At 48.3% G+C, this 16,057-nt stretch overlaps 2 protein-coding genes across 6 annotated transcripts in view; both read right to left on the reverse strand.

Moving 5' to 3' along the window:
- Positions 1–16,057, reverse strand: part of LOC130197865 (epidermal retinol dehydrogenase 2-like) — a 42,428-nt gene that overhangs the window by 2,456 nt on the left and 23,915 nt on the right. For 2 of the 3 annotated variants that reach the window (XM_056420820.1, XM_056420819.1), the window contains exon 7: positions 14,081–15,097. The exons of the other annotated variant lie outside the window; for it this stretch is intronic. In XM_056420820.1, the coding sequence (XP_056276795.1) occupies positions 14,995–15,097 (103 nt within the window). In that variant the 3' untranslated portion in view covers positions 14,081–14,994. Of the gene's footprint in view, positions 1–14,080; positions 15,098–16,057 lie in introns of those variants that run through there. 3 annotated transcript variants of the gene reach the window in all.
- LOC130197863 (uncharacterized) lies at positions 6–4,976 on the reverse strand. Of its 3 annotated transcripts, none has more exons than XM_056420813.1 (2): positions 2,496–4,976; positions 6–2,423 (listed from the first exon to the last, which is right to left on the reverse strand). In XM_056420813.1, exons 1-2 carry the CDS (start codon positions 2,994–2,996, stop codon positions 1,896–1,898), a joined length of 1,029 nt encoding a protein of 342 aa, XP_056276788.1. In that variant the 5' UTR covers positions 2,997–4,976; the 3' UTR covers positions 6–1,895. The 3 variants fall into 3 exon arrangements, with proteins under 3 accessions (XP_056276788.1, XP_056276786.1, XP_056276787.1); XM_056420811.1 differs by having other exon boundaries at positions 6–2,387; positions 2,424–4,976; XM_056420812.1 differs by having other exon boundaries at positions 6–1,991; positions 2,064–4,976.

A 16,057-nucleotide genomic window follows, 5' to 3' on the forward strand; every position in this document is an offset into this window, starting at 1 on the left:
GTGGAGACACAACGGACACGTCGTCAACGTCAGAGGAGAGCAGCTCCTCCTCCGGGGCTCCGCTGAGTCCATCACAGCGATCTGGGTTTCTCAAAGCCGATCAAACCGTCTGGTTCATTCAAACCAGACGTCACAGAAACATGATTTTATAACGGCACAAAGTCAAATACACTCAAAGGAAGGTTCTTCTTCCTCCGCTGGCCAGCAGGAGATGATCATGAGGAATTCCAGACCGTACTCAGTACATGGGCGTAAAAGGAAAGCTGCATTCAAAAGATGTGAGCAGGAGTCGTACGTAGAGTACGGGTTCATCGCTCTGCGTGCCCTCGGCGGCACACTTCAGTCACAAAGAATGGGTCTTAAAACATATATATAATAAACACGCTTCATCATTTCATTCCTCAATTCAGTTTATTATGTATAGCAAATTACAACCCCCCCCCCCCCCCCCCAGAGGGCTTTACACTCTGTACACATACGACAACCCTGACCTTTGACCCCAGGTTGGATCAGGAGAAACTAACTCGTGGGTTTGTTGCTTGAACCTGACTGAACTTCCTGTGGAAGTTTCTCTTCAGCGTACTGTATGAGCGTAACAAGCGTTTACTGAAACTTTATCCCTGAAGTGTCCAAATCTGGGGCCTGAAATAATATCAGCATCTGTGATGATGACGCAACGCAGAGCAACAGCAGCACAGACGACAACCGCCGATGTCGGACTGTTAGCGTTAGCTCGGTGTACCTGCTGTTCTCCAGACGTGGACTGTACCTTTAAGAGCGTCCACCCAACCCACACAGCAGTCCTTCTCTTCCTTCATCACATCTTGTCATTATTCCACGCTGCATTTCGTTTTGATCGTATTTGATGTGTTTACCGTGCAGAGCGTTGATACGGCGGCTCGACTTCATTAGTGTTGTCTGATGTCTAGACATCCCATCATCATCATCATCATCATCATCAGGGCCGTGTGCAGAGGCGCGGTCCCCACAGGGTGGTTATGCTCAGCGTGATGTTACATAACGGCTGTTTGAGTGGAGGTAATGTCGTTCACCTCTCACTGGCGTCGGCACATTTGATTTAGTTCATTGTACAAACACATTTTCATCAGTTCTGTGTCTTCTGTGGCAGAACGGATGAGGAATTAAAACACGGAGCTGGTGGATCATGACGAATGAGCCGGCGGGCCACGTCTCTCACGTCGAGTCCTTGAGCTGGATCTCAACGACACCGACGTGGGGGAGACTCAGTGTCACACACTACAGACACGCCTGTTGTCCTCAAACAAAAGAGGCATGTCTTGTTTGATTTTGTGCAGTTGGAACCTCCCACCACTAGGGGGCGTAGGGCCACTGTCAATGAAGAGCACTGGGGCCAGGTGTTGTAGGTTGGCGGGAGCACTCGTTTGAGAACAGGTGACATGGTCAGTTGATTTCTTTCATTTTTGGGAACAGACAAACGGGTTTGGACATGGAATGTATATTTGTTTTGTGTTGGAAGCCGTACAACTTTATTAATAAATAACCTTTCACATTACAAACTGGACGTTGCGTCTGTTTATTGAACGTGTCGAAACTCAACCTCCAAGCCAGTGACCTTTGTTGGCGGTCAACGGGGTCACCACAGCTGGTTTAAAGCGGCCATCTTTCAAAACAAACACACTGGATGGAAGAGCCTGTTTGTTTTAAACACCAGAACTCCAGCCTGTCAACACGGACTCAACGGTCAGATTCATGTCTCTGGGCAGTCCTTGAACACATCAGGGGGCGAACACAGACTGTGGTGAGCAGGTCGTCCTTCCATCAGAGGATCGGCGGTTTGATCCCCGGCTCCGCTTGTCCATGTCGACGTGTCCTTGAGCAAGGCGCTAAAACCCCAAATGTCTCCTGTAGCTGTTCTACAGGGTGTGAATGTTAGTGACCTTAACCCCTCCCCTCAGGGTGTGAATGTTAGTGACCTTAGCTCCTCCCATCAGGGTGTGAATGTTAGTGACCTTAACCCCTCCCCTCAGGGTGTGAATGTTAGTGACCTTAACCCCTCCCCTCAGGGTGTGAATGTTAGTGACCTTAGCTCCTCCCATCAGGGTGTGAATGTTAGTGACCTTAGCCCCTCCCATCAGGGTGTGAATGTTAGTGACCTTAGCCCCTCCCATCAGGGTGTGAATGTTAGTGACCTTAGCTCCTCCCATCAGGGTGTGAATGTTAGTGACCTTAGCTCCTCCCATCAGGGTGTGAATGTTAGTGACCTTAGCTCCTCCCATCAGGGTGTGAATGTTAGTGACCTTAGCCCCTCCCATCAGGGTGTGAATGTTAGTGACCTTAGCCCCTCCCATCAGGGTGTGAATGTTAGTGACCTTAGCTCCTCCCATCAGGGTGTGAATGTTAGTGACCTTAACCCCTCCCCTCAGGGTGTGAATGTTAGTGACCTTAGCCCCTCCCATCAGGGTGTGAATGTTAGTGACCTTAGCTCCTCCCATCAGGGTGTGAATGTTAGTGACCTTAGCTCCTCCCATCAGGGTGTGAATGTTAGTGACCTTAGCCCCTCCCATCAGGGTGTGAATGTTAGTGACCTTAGCTCCTCCCATCAGGGTGTGAATGTTAGTGACCTTAGCCCCTCCCATCAGGGTGTGAATGTTAGTGACCTTAGCCCCTCCCATCAGGGTGTGAATGTTAGTGACCTTAGCCCCTCCCATCAGGGTGTGAATGTTAGTGACCTTAGCTCCTCCCATCAGGGTGTGAATGTTAGTGACCTTAGCCCCTATGTAGTTCCTGACGGAGCAGGACCAGTAGGGATGGAGTTCCTGACGGAGCAGCGTATGTGTACTCATGTTAAACCGTCTCCCCCTTGTTTGTGAGGGTTGTGTTCCAGAATAAAAGCTTCCTAATGGGGAATAAAGGCTCTGTCTGCAGAGACAGAAGCCGAACAACAAACAGCATCTCTCCTCAAGCAAAGAGCCACGAGACCCAAGATCCACCGAAGTGATGGGACTGCTGTGCATTGCATTGTGGGTAATGTAGGCGAACACTCTTCAGAAGGCTTCGACAGTTCATACCGACCTTTAGTCAACAAAGCATCTGCTGGTATGAAAACGACACAACACGGTGTCCTCCAAGGCGAACGTGTAATACCAGAAAAGCACTAGGGGGCAGCGTTTCCCCTCTCGCATCGGGAAACACTCGTTGTCAACAACGGCGATGCTTCAATGAATCTCTTTGGTCCGATTTGCTGGTAAAATCTCTTTTTTGTGTGGATTTGAATCGCTCAAGCTGGAGCTCACAGCTCATGATCATTGAAGAGCTTCCTAAAGGAAATCATCAAAGAACCTTCACAGGAGAGAAAAGATGAAGAACGTTGACAGGAGTCTTCTTTCCTCTCCGTCCATCTCGGTGAAGACGGTAAACACAAGATGGTGCTGATATTTATCTGGAGCCAGTAAAAAGGCTTTGACAAAGAGATAGAACCGCCATCACGAGACGGAGGGTTGGACATCGTGACTCCTACGTACGAAACGGAAGAGTTAACGCCCAGAATCAGAGCTCAGGAGGAGAAGTGGGAGAACTGGACGACAACGAGATAAGAACACGAGAATGTTTCTCAGGATTTATCAGACCGAGCAAACCAGACCGCTTTTTAAAACGTATTTGGATTCCTCTTGCTGTTCTTATTTGTTTTTCTTTTCTGCATATATGTGTTCTATCTAACAAAAAGAAAAGAAAATGCAACTATACATCGGGGTGAAGGTCAAGCTGACTGTAGAGCCACTGGCTCCCTCGTTAGAGGAGCAGGTGGTGGACCTCGCCGTTGCTTTTTAGACCATTATTCCAATGCTTTGACTCCATGACCCGGTGGTGGGCGTGGCCCTGAGAGGAGCCGACCACTACGGATTGGTCGAGCAATCACAAGGCCTTTGTTCACAGTGGGAGTCAGAGGACTGGCATAGCTGAGGTCTAACGCTCTGGAGGTGGACTCCATCGTGGAGTCAGAGCGGCGGTCTTCTGAAGCTGCCCATCGGAACCTGCTCTTTGATACTCGGAGTGAGACTCTTCTTTCTTCTTCTTGGAAACTAATGGTGCTCTTCAAATTCCTGCCCCCAATCCTGCTGAGGGGACCCGAAAGAATTGAAGAGAATAATATACATATAATGTGTAATCAGTAGCTATAAGACGCCGGAACTTATGACCATTACTTCTGTCAATGGACTCAAAGGTTTTGGGAAATCATTTCTTTCATTCTCTGGAGGCCCTTTTCCTGTACCGTGGTCTCCTTTGCTTGACTCCTTGCCTCCTAAGTGCCGAGAGGCCAATCCTCCGTGCAATCAGCGCTCCGACCCCGGAGCAGCTCCTAAGTGTCTCTCTCTTCCATCACCGCCATGCTTTACGGGTTTCATTCGTACTGTGCGTGGTCCGCTGGGAGCTTTCTGTTGGGAATGAATGGACGGATTGATCACCAGCTCACCTTTAAGTATTATTCGTTGGGTCTCTTTCTATGTGTGCCTGTATCTGGTGAAATGTGTTTCAAACCACTGCAATTATAAGAAAAAATATAAAAATATCCGCAGCTCTCTGACAGCTTCAACGTCCAATGAGCACAAAGCAGCAGCCGGCGTGAGGCGCTGCACCTTTCACCCGATCAATAACCCGTTAAAGCTGTCGGGTTAGCTTCCGGGGAACAGAGGATGACCTCATGCGCTGGAGGACTGCTCTCTCTTCAACCGGGGACATGTCTCCTCGCCCTCGGATTGTTCCAGTCAAACTCAATTAAAACTTGGTTTGCTCTCTAAACTCAAATATTCCTAAATCTTAGTGGATGTTGAGCCTCCAGTTTAAAACAGGCATTACTCCTCATCTGTTCTTTAAAAAATAGTTTCAACACTTTTTGACATATTGGGAAAAATGGATGACATCCGTAACACCTCATAGACCTGATGGTCACTGTAATAAATGAATGGATGTCCAATAGAGAATAGATCACACCCTCGTGTTTGGGTTCATATATACACACATATATATATGTATATATATATATATACATATATATATATGCATATATATATATATGTATGCATATATATATATATATATATATATATATATAAACATGACATCACCCGTAGGCTCACACAGCTCGGTGACTTTCCCCGATGAATACATAACATCACCTGTGCCTGTTTTATTCTCTGCGAGTCATATCAGAGGTATTGGAGAGCTCCGGGTGGCCGCAAACCGCAAGTGTGTCCTCCTTGTTCTGGTTCCGAGTTTCAACATTATCGCCTCAAAGTTGAAATATTTCGATCTGGGGCGAAAACCGCGTCACTCAAAACGCCCCAAACGCGCCGTCCGGATAAATGCTGCGTCTATCGCAGCCACACGCGTTGACTTTTCATGGGAACCGGTCGTGCGAAAAAATGTCGTTGTTTTGGTGTGAACGCACCTTTTCCGTGAACAACCACAGAGTGATCTTCATCATGTGAGGATGTGAGCGGGACAATCCTTCTCTTCGTTGTCCAAGCAGCGACACGTGTACGTGTATTGAAAAAGACTGAGGATTGTTCACGCTCACATCACACGAGACACTAAAAGACGCTCATCTGAGCTTCAAATTCCTGCTTTACTTGAACTCTACAGTTCAAAAACAAAAGCCGAACCTTTCGACATCCTGAGCATGTACGGTTTCTGAATTTACAAACACTGCCTGCCTTCCACCGAACTCAACGTGCAGTACACTGGAACGACCACATGGCCGTTGCCTTCACAGAGAAGGATTGCAAGTGTAGCAGGAAAGATCAGTCTCATTAGGCTGGACACCAATTAGCAACGCCTCCAGCTCTACGCGGTGCGTTCAGGGACTGATCAGATGAAAGGAACCGCGGTCACAGCTTGAGACTAAGTGACAGGAAGCCGCCTGACGCCCTGTGGGTAGACGCGCCGCTGCAGACAGGAAACCGCACGTGAGGCGAGGGCTCACTTCCCTCGGGGTTGCTCTCAGAGGTTCTGACACGTGTTCGCAACTGAGACGAGTCGTCTTCTGGCACCGCAGACGTACATCACACCTCCATGAATTCAATTCAATTCAATTCAGTTTATTTGTATAGCCCAATTTCACAAATTACAAATTTGTCTCGGAGTGCTTTACAATCTGTACACATAGACATCCCTGCCCCAAAACCTCACATCGGACCAGGAAAAACTCCCAAATAACCCTTCAGGGGGGAAAAAAAAGGGAAGAAACCTGCAGGAGAGCAACAGAGGAGGATCCCTCTCCTAGGATGGACAGATGCAATAGATGTAATGTGTACAGAAGGACAGATTTAGAGTTAAAATACATTCAATGAATATGACAGAGTGTATGAATAGTTCATAGTAGGCATATTCCACGATGGAGACCTCCACGATCCATCAGGCAGATGGCGGTGGGGAGGAGGAGTGGGCGGAGTCTCAACAGGACAGTGGCGTAGTCATGAGCAGGAATTCCACGACCCAGACGATCCATCAGGCAGATAGGATCTATGCCGTCTCATAGGGTCCGATGACCCCATGAGACGTAAAGTCAAAAGGACTTCCGGGGAGAAAGCAGAGTTAGTAACGTGTGATTGAGAGATGAAAATTCATCCTTAAGGAGAGAAAAAAGAGGAGATAGGTACTCAGTGCATCCTAAAACGTCCCCCGGCAGCTATAAGCCTATAGCAGCATATCAAGGGGCTGGACCAGGTGAACCTGATTCAGCCCTAACTATAAGCTCTGTCAAAGAGGAAGGTCTTAAGTCTACTCTTAAACGAGGTGACTGTGTCTGCCTCCCGGACTGAAATTGGAAGCTGGTTCCATAAAAGAGGAGCTTGATAACTATGAATGTGTGTGTGCGGCTCACAAGAGACAGAAAAGGGTCCGCGTCGACGTGGCAGAGATGTTACCGGTCTGGAACGGAATCACGGAGTGTGACTCCGTTCCAGAAACAACCCGATGTCGAGAAGGAATCGCTGTTAAAGACGATCTGATGGACATTGGTGAGCACGCTGGACCACGAGGTCAGAGCCACAACCAGATGAGCCCAACAGATGACAAAGGGACCAGACGGTGTCACAAGCTGCTCTCCAAGACGCACGACGGGAGGTGTGACAGCTTCTGGTGCGTTCGTAGCAGAATGGTGACGGAGCTTGGTCCTGGTTCCATTCCAGCCGGGGAGGACCCCCCCCCCCCCCTCGGTATCCTCACACTTCCAGTCAACTGAACACTAAAGTGCGATGATCAGGGGGTTCAAGTGCCATCTATCGTCTTGATGCAACGCGGGGTCGCATAAACAAAAGCAGCGATAGCTAGGAATGGGTATCGTTTGGTTTTTTCCCGATACCGGTGCTAAACCGGTACTTTTAAAACGATACCGGTGCCTGAACGATGATAGACAATGAGGACATTAAAAACCTCTTGGGCCAGATTCCCTGTGAAAGCCGTTCTCATGGAGCACTGACAACACACGGATACCAGGCTGTCACCTCGTAGCTCGTAGCTAGCACTTGCAGCTAGCGCTCGTAGCTAGCGCGAGCTATGAGCTAGCTTAAACATGGTTATAATGGCTAATGTTGTGCCATATTGGCACCGGTTTTCAGTACCCAACCCTAGCTATAGCCAAAGTTCAGACTGGGAGACCGTACCCCTGGACCCCTCGGGGGATACTGATCTCATTGCTGATCGGGGCCCTCAAGAGTCCCAGCGCCAAAGACTCTGAGACTTCATCATGTCACAACCGCAGACTGTGTGTACCTCCTGGCAGGTTCCCAGTGTTTGGTGAATGGCCGAACCAGCAGGTAAGATCCCAAAGATAAACCATCTGCTGCCACAGGAGCATGGGGCCTCGCCACAGCCAGCTCCCGGCACCGCTAACGTCCGCCTCCACCAATATGTCCAACCCTTCCTCGAGAGTTTTATTGAGGGTCATTTCAACAAAGTGCATCTCCACAGCTGCACGTCAGCACCATCAAGTAGCACCGCACATAATGTATGGAGAGCATCCGGCTACCAGTGGGTGTGGAGGGTTATGAGGCTGGAGCGGAGTCGCCGCTTACAGACGGAGAGATGCAACCAGCTGCGATGGAAACAGATGATGGGGGGGGGCTCCAGAGAGGAACATTACCAGCTTCATGGGTTCCATCCAGCCAGACACTTGAGCCCAGAGCCATAGAGACCCCCGGTGGCTCCATGACGCTCCTGATGGCCGTCAGCGCTCAGTGGGAACGCCGGCCATCTGATCTACGTCTCGTATGATCTGCTGGCCGTTGGTCTGGTCCGTGCTCGGCCGAGCTCTGCATCGACAGACATGTGGTACATCGCCTCAGACGGCTCCGGGTCTGTCCATCCATCCATCCACTTTTCATCCATCCTTCATTTTAGTGATTCATTTATCAATCAGTGTGTCAATGTCGGGGACAAGCAAGTGCTTAGTAATAACAGCGCAAACTAGAAACATATAGGGTTCTTCAGCTTGGCCCGACAGGAGAACCCTTTGTGGTACCTGGTAGAGCCTTAGAGGACTTCACCAACAACACCACCCAAAGGCTGCTAGCGTTGCAACATCTGTGAACGGCTTGACTCAGAACCCCGTGTGAGGTTCTACAGAGAAGCTCTCTGGAGGTTCTGACCAGAACCGTTTCAGGAGGCCGGCCCACCAAGCCTCCTGCCTGGTGGGCCGGCCTCCTGCCTCAAAGGACTGACCTCATTGGTCCGGCCTCCTGCCTCAAAGGCCTGGCCTCATTGGTCCGGCCCCCTGCCTCAAAAGGCCTGACCTCATTGGTCCGGCCTCCTGCCTCAAAAGGCCTGACCTCATTGGTCCGGCCTCCTGCCTCAAAGGCCTGACCTCATTGGTCCGGCCTCCTGCCTCAAAAGGCCTGACCTCATTGGTCCGGCCTCCTGCCTCAAAAGGCCTGGCCTCATTGCTCCAGCCTCCTGCCTCAAAGGCCTGACCTCATTGGTCCGGCCTCCTGCCTCAAAAGGCCTGACCTCATTGGTCCGCCCTCCTGCCTCAAAAGGCCTGGCCTCATTGGTCCTGGCCTCCTGCCTCATCTGGTCCTGACATCTATTGTTCATCTGGTCACATGACATATTGTTCATCTGGTCACATGACATCTATTGTTCATCTGGTCACATGACATCTATTGTTCACCTGGTCACATGACATCTATTGTTCATCTGGTCACATGACATCTATTGTTCATCTGGTCACATGACATCTATTGATCATGTGGTCAGACTCATATGTTGTCATGTGGTCACATGACATCTATTGTTCACCTGGTCACATGACATCTATTGTTCACCTGGTCACATGACATCTATTGTTCATCTGGTCACATGACATCTATTGTTCATCTGGTCACATGACATCTATTGTTCACCTGGTCACATGACATCTATTGTTCACCTGGTCACATGACATCTATTGTTCACCTGGTCACATGACATCTATTGTTCATCTGGTCACATGACATCTATTGTTCATCTGGTCACATGACATCTATTGTTCATCTGGTCACATGACATCTATTGTTCATCTGGTCACATGACATCTATTGTTCATCTGGTCACATGACATCTATTGTTCATCTGGTCACATGACATCTATTGTTCACCTGGTCACATGACATCTATTGTTCATCTGGTCACATGACATCTATTGTTCATCTGGTCACATGACATCTATTGTTCATCTGGTCACATGACATCTATTGTTCATCTGGTCACATGACATCTATTGTTCACCTGGTCACATGACAGCTATTGTTCATCTGGTCACATGACATCTATTGTTCATCTGGTCACATGACATCTATTGTTCACCTGGTCACATGACATCTATTGTTCACCTGGTCACATGACATCTATTGATCATCTGGTCACATGACATCTATTGTTCATCTGGTCACATGACATCTATTGTTCACCTGGTCACATGACATCTATTGTTCATCTAGTCACATGACATCTATTGTTCTGTCCATCCTGGAGAGGGATCCTCCTCTGTTGCTCTCCTGAAGGGTTCTTCCCCCTTTTCCCCGTGAAGAGTTTTCCCTGAGTTCTTGGCAGTTGTTCCTGATCCGATGTGAGGTCTTGTATGTGGGACACACTGTAAAGCCCTCTGGGGATAATTTGTGATATTGGGCTACATAAAATAAACTGAATGAATCCTCCGAGGGGGGCCAAGAACCCCCCCCCCAGGAGTTCTACCAAGACATGATTATATTCCACGGGTTTCATTTCTCATCACCCATGAGGCTGATGTGGTGCAGTGCAGAACGATCATGGTTCCTATTAGTTTTTGAGTGTGTGTGTGTATATCTTTCACCATCTTTCACCCATGCTGTCAACAATCCTTGTAGAACTCTTTCTGGGGAGACCCTCCGCCCTTTTTTCTCCGAGTGTTGGGATGATACCGTGGAGATCGCTTATATTCTGAGCGGCTTTCATTTAAAAACACTATTTCAAACTCAGCGAAAATAAACATGTGAATAAAACACATTCCCATGACTTACATTTTTTTTCAAGGACTTTTTCAGGCCTGGTAATAACTATTTTTAAATTAAGACTTTTGCATGTTTTCCATGAGCGTACATGAGCCAAGTTTTTTATAGGTCTTATATTATATTCAATATTGAAAAAATGCATGAAATGAAACCGATCTCTGTGGTTCTTTTCGTCTCCATCGATGTGAAAGAAGTTAGTGAATCTGTGAATGACCCCGGACGACGTTCTGCTCCGTGGACACAGCTCCTGTCCGTCCCGGAGACGCATCCTCCTCCAGAAATGTGTCATTGGTGATTCTGGGCTCTCCAAAAGATGAAGTGAATAATGTAACACTGATGACAGACACACAGCCAGCAGCAGCTCACCAGCGCTTGCGGGCTCATGTGCAGCTCATGTTGCACAACACTTCAAGACCGAGCTCCCAGACGCTCCCTGATGACCAGCATCCACATCACATGAACTCTGATATCCCGCCCAGTGAGTGTCTGCTCCCTCTGCCTCTCACTTGAGGGAGCGCTATGTGGTCCCTCTTAATAAAGTACTCTATATCTGCTGAGATCGGTCTGTTACTCATGGAGTGGTGAGTCATCGGCTCCGGGCCGATTGCCTTCCTTTAGTCTCTTTCTCTATTCACAACACCTCTACGTACGATCAAAGATTGTAAAGAGAAATTAACCTGAAGTCTAAATGTGGACACAATAAACATTTTGAAAAGACGAACAGATGAAAAGCTTTTGAGAGTGGAGTGCTGGATGAAAAAGGTCCAGCGCGCCGCCCGGTGAATCACCGGGACGCAGTCACAGGAAAGGTCCCGCCGAGTCGGCCTCGGGCCACGCTTTGAGGGACGAGGACTTTCATCCGACTCGCCTACGCACCGCCGGGCCGCCGACCGCTTGAATAGCAGGATGTGGATCCACTGGGGTGTGTGTGGAGGCTCGAGTGAGTCAGCTGGAGCCGCTGCACGGCGAGGGTTAGGGATGGACTGGAACGGTTTTATTCTCCATCGCCCAATATCACAAATGATCCTCCGAGGGCTTTACAATCTGTACCCATAGACATCCCTGACCTTTGACCTCACATGGGATCAGGAACAACTCCCAAGAAATAGAAAAAACCCTTTCATGGGGAAAAAGAGAAGAACCCTTCAGGAGAGACCAGAGGAGGATCCCTCTCCAGGATGGACAGAACAATAGATGTCATGTGACAGGATGAACAATAGATGTCATGTGACTAGATGAACAATAGATGTCATGTGACCAGATGAACAATAGATGTCATGTGACCAGATGAACAATAGATGTCATGTGACCAGATGAACAATAGATGTCATGTGACCAGATGAACAATAGATGTCATGTGACCAGATGAACAATAGATGTCATGTGACCAGATGAACAATTGATGTCATGTGACAAGATGAACAATTGATGTCATGTGACCAGATGAACAATATATGTCATGTGACCAGGTGAACAATAGATGTCATGTGACCAGATGAACAATAGATGTCATGTGACCAGATGAACAATAGATGTCATGTGACCAGATGAACAATAGATGTCATGTGACCAGGTGAACAATAGATGTCATGTGACCAGGGGAACAATAGATGTCATGTGACCAGATGAACAATAGATGTCATGTGACCAGATGAACAATAGATGTCATGTGACCAGATGAACAATAGATGTCATGTGACCAGGTGAACACTAGATGTCATGTGACCAGAAGGAGTCATTACAGAGTAACACATTCAATGGCTATAACTGAGTGTGAGTAGTTGGTAGTTGGCATGGACCAGGACCCTGAACACACCGTCTCCTGCAGGAGGACGGCTCAGTAATATGACGCCATGCTGGGCTCCATGTTTTATTCATCCCTAAATGGAGGCCGGCCTCTTCTCTGCCCTCCTGATCGATGCTCAGCTCCCATCAACCAAAGCCCCGGAGGCGTGGCTCACATTAAAGAGCCTCTAAAGAGGGAAGAGGCGGGACGTCGGACACGGCCGGACTGATGGGATGAGTTCTGTGGAAGCGGAGGTTACACTGAACGCATCACAACACCAGTGAAGGCCGTCTGTCTGGGGGCGGTGGACGACGAGGCCGGTCCCCACTAACCACGCCTTCTCTGGAGAACAAGCGCAGCATCTTGATCCACATCAGATGTCATTCATATAGCCATTTAAAAAACAAAAGGTGTGATGTGTAAGACGCAACAATAATGAGTGAAAAACAATGCAAAACATGATCTTACATGGTCAACAGAACATGAAGGTTAATTTATTATAAAGACGTCACCGTATTGTGTCGTAGAGATACGGACTGATGTTAGCATGCTAACCAGCTAGCCGCGGCCCGTAGTACCACCCGTCCCTCGGGAGGCGCTAGTGAGTCACGTGGCGTCCGTCTGGCCACCAGAGGGACACGTCCAGGGTCCGTGTGCAGTTTTTATTTTTGTTTATTGGATGAAATCTAATATGGGAATTTTTTTTTAAACGGACTCCGGCCATCGCCATGGAGACGCTGCTTCGCCACGAGGACATCGGACAAATCACGGATCTCGTTTTGGATGTTTCATCGTTTTCATAACTTGTGGATTAAACATAAAGCCATCAGAGATGGACTTCCTGTTGATAGATTCCCTCTCTAAATATCCCGGCTGTTCCTGAACGTCTGTGGCGTGGCGGCGTGAGCAGGCGCCACCTTTGTGCTTTATTACCTTCGCATTGAAAATGCAGAAGGTTATGTTTTGATCGCCGTGTATTTATTTGTATGCGTGCATGTTTGCGTGTTATTCGCATAACTCAAAAAGTATTAAACCGAATCGCATGAAATTTGGTGAGATGATTGGTTATTATCCGGGGACCATTTGATTAGATTTTGGGATTGATCGGGTCAAAAGTCAAGGTCATGAAAAGGTCAAAATCTTCTTTTTACCATAGCGCGATCAATTTCTATCCAATTGGCATGAAACTAATGCCAAAGTGTTCATAATTCAATGCCAAGTCCTGTGATATGCGCTCTACCGAGGGCCCGTTCTAGTTGTTGTTGTTTTTCTTTCTGAGCTTTATTCAACTTGAAGGAACAACGATGATAGAATAATTTGTCGGTGACACTTACTCAGAAGTCTGTCCACATGACGGCTGATGATTCAACATCATAATATATGGTCTTTCAATAGAATCATGATTAAATCATTTGAGATATTGAGAATTAAAAAATATACCGACTCCACTTTCTCAGAGAATCAGATAATTATAAGTTCTTAATTTTCACACACACACACACAGTGTCCAAAACCATGTGGATATTTCTTATTGTCTACTTCTCGATTTATTACCCCAAAAAAAGCTGTATGGTGATAAATATTTTCTTTTTTTCTTGGGTTTATTTGATAAGGGGAGATGAAGACATTGAGTTACGCCCGAGGCCGTTGGTCATCGGTCGTCCCGAGAGGCCGGCGTCCGAAAGCCGACCTCCAGACACAAGACGGCCGCCGCTGGCGTGCTGAGATCCCGTCGAGTCGCTTCATCCTTCAGACTCAAACCGGCTAATAAACACGCCTTCACATTCAGGACGGATACACAGCCTTTATTACACACTTCATGTTTGTTCTGCAGGGCGAGTTGACCAACAAGGGCATTCGTTTGGAGCCGTTGGCTAACTCGGTTGACACTGGACATTAACAACAACAACAACACCGGTATTCAGCCCCCAGCTGGGCGAGCTTGTGTCTGACAGAAGGGGCGCAGGGCGACTGCACTCAGGTTAGCGTTGGTCTCTGGTTGTTAAAGGAAGACTAAACCGTCTGAGGGCGTAAACAACAACAACAACCCTCTGAACAGCTGTCCTCAGACCCCCCCCCCCCCACACAGACACATTGGCGAGCCCCTCTAAAATGTCTAAATAAGAAAGTCTCCCTGGTCTAAATGTTCATTCTTCATAGCGACTGTATTTCTTAATTGACTATCGATCTCTTAAGCATTTAAAAACGAGTCAACTTGTATTCAAACGCAATTACACATTTCTGAAATTAAACGGTGACATTCCAAAACAACCAGTGCATTACGAGAGTTTGGGCTCGTTGCCGTTGGGAAGAATGTTATTCCATAATCATCATATTTAGGGTGCAGCCGACACTGAAGGTCTGGAGTATCAATGATGTGCAACTCAAATATTAAAGTTAAAGAATTAATGCCGGCTTGGAGTCGAGTGGAATTACAATTCAGATGATAATGACAGTGTGTGCTTGTGTTTGAGAGATCTACAATTCCTTTACGAGTCAACTTGTTGTCATTGGAGAGTTAATGAGGTGATTTGGGCTGTAAATTACATTCTGGATCAAGTGTCGATGAATCCTACTAGAAATACAAGACATCGGTTAATCACGTTTGTCTCGTGGAAAAGTCCTTTCTGTATTGTGATATGTAATCATTACACAGATAACTGAAGTGCTCCTCGTCCCGCGCCGTCCCGCTCCGGCCCGATGCTAGCGCAGCTCTCGGCGCCGGCTGCTCTCGCCGTGTCCGTCGACCCGGACCGACATTCCCAGGTAAGAGCGGAGGAGGCGGGTCTGCTTCCACGGCAACGCACTGGAGAGGACGGCGAGGCACAGCGTGAGGCGGCGGCGTCCCTCTGGGACCCGCTACGCTGCCTTCACCGGAACCGTTGCCACGAAAACGAGAGCTTGCCGAACAACGGGGACTAGTGGCCAGGAGGTGAACTGCAGGGCGTGTGGTCCCGTCGTGGAGAACAACCACGCGGCGGCTCGCCGTGTTGCACACACACGATCACCCAACTCATCTCCAGCATCCGGACGGGAAACGCCAAATATGGGCACAACGCACGCCGCCGGCCCACAGCGCGTGTTGTTGAGACGATGAGCGCCACAGAGGTCTCAGCTCAGCGACCCCCCCCCCCCCTCTATAACATCTGTACGCCAGCGCACAGCGGAATAGAGCGATTATTCTATTACAGAAGGGCCCGCCGTAATGAGAGCAACAACATGAGTCACCTCCACCTGGACCCGAGCAGAGAGGTCACCGCTCGGTGACCTCTCTGCTGCGTCGGCGTCTCCTGGTCGCCCCCGGCAACGCTTCTCAAGGAATCGGAGGTTCCCGTTGCCCGTCGTCCTCAGAGCGTCAAACACACGCGTCTCTGACGGCAGCGCCCCCCTCGTACGACGTGGCGGCACCTTCGCATTGTAAATACGGAAGGTTATGTTCTGATCGCCGTGTATTGATTTATTTATTTGTATGCGTGTTCCTCACGTAACTCAAAAAGTATTAAACCGAATCGCATGAAATCTGGTGGGATGATTGGTTATTATCCGGGGACCATTTGTTTAGATTTTGGGATCGATCGGGTCAAAGTCATGAAAAGGTCAAAATCTTCTTTTTACCATAGCGCGGTCAATTTGTATCCAATTGGCAACATGTTCATAAGTCAATGCCCCATCTAGTGATATGTGACGGTATGCGCTCTACTGAGTGCCCATTCTAGTTTCACTTGGTAACGTTTTGTGTTTTTTATTCCTCGTGTAATTTGATCTC

Source organism: Pseudoliparis swirei, chromosome 8 (genome assembly GCF_029220125.1).
Source record: "Pseudoliparis swirei isolate HS2019 ecotype Mariana Trench chromosome 8, NWPU_hadal_v1, whole genome shotgun sequence".
Lineage (NCBI taxonomy): Eukaryota > Metazoa > Chordata > Actinopteri > Perciformes > Liparidae > Pseudoliparis > Pseudoliparis swirei.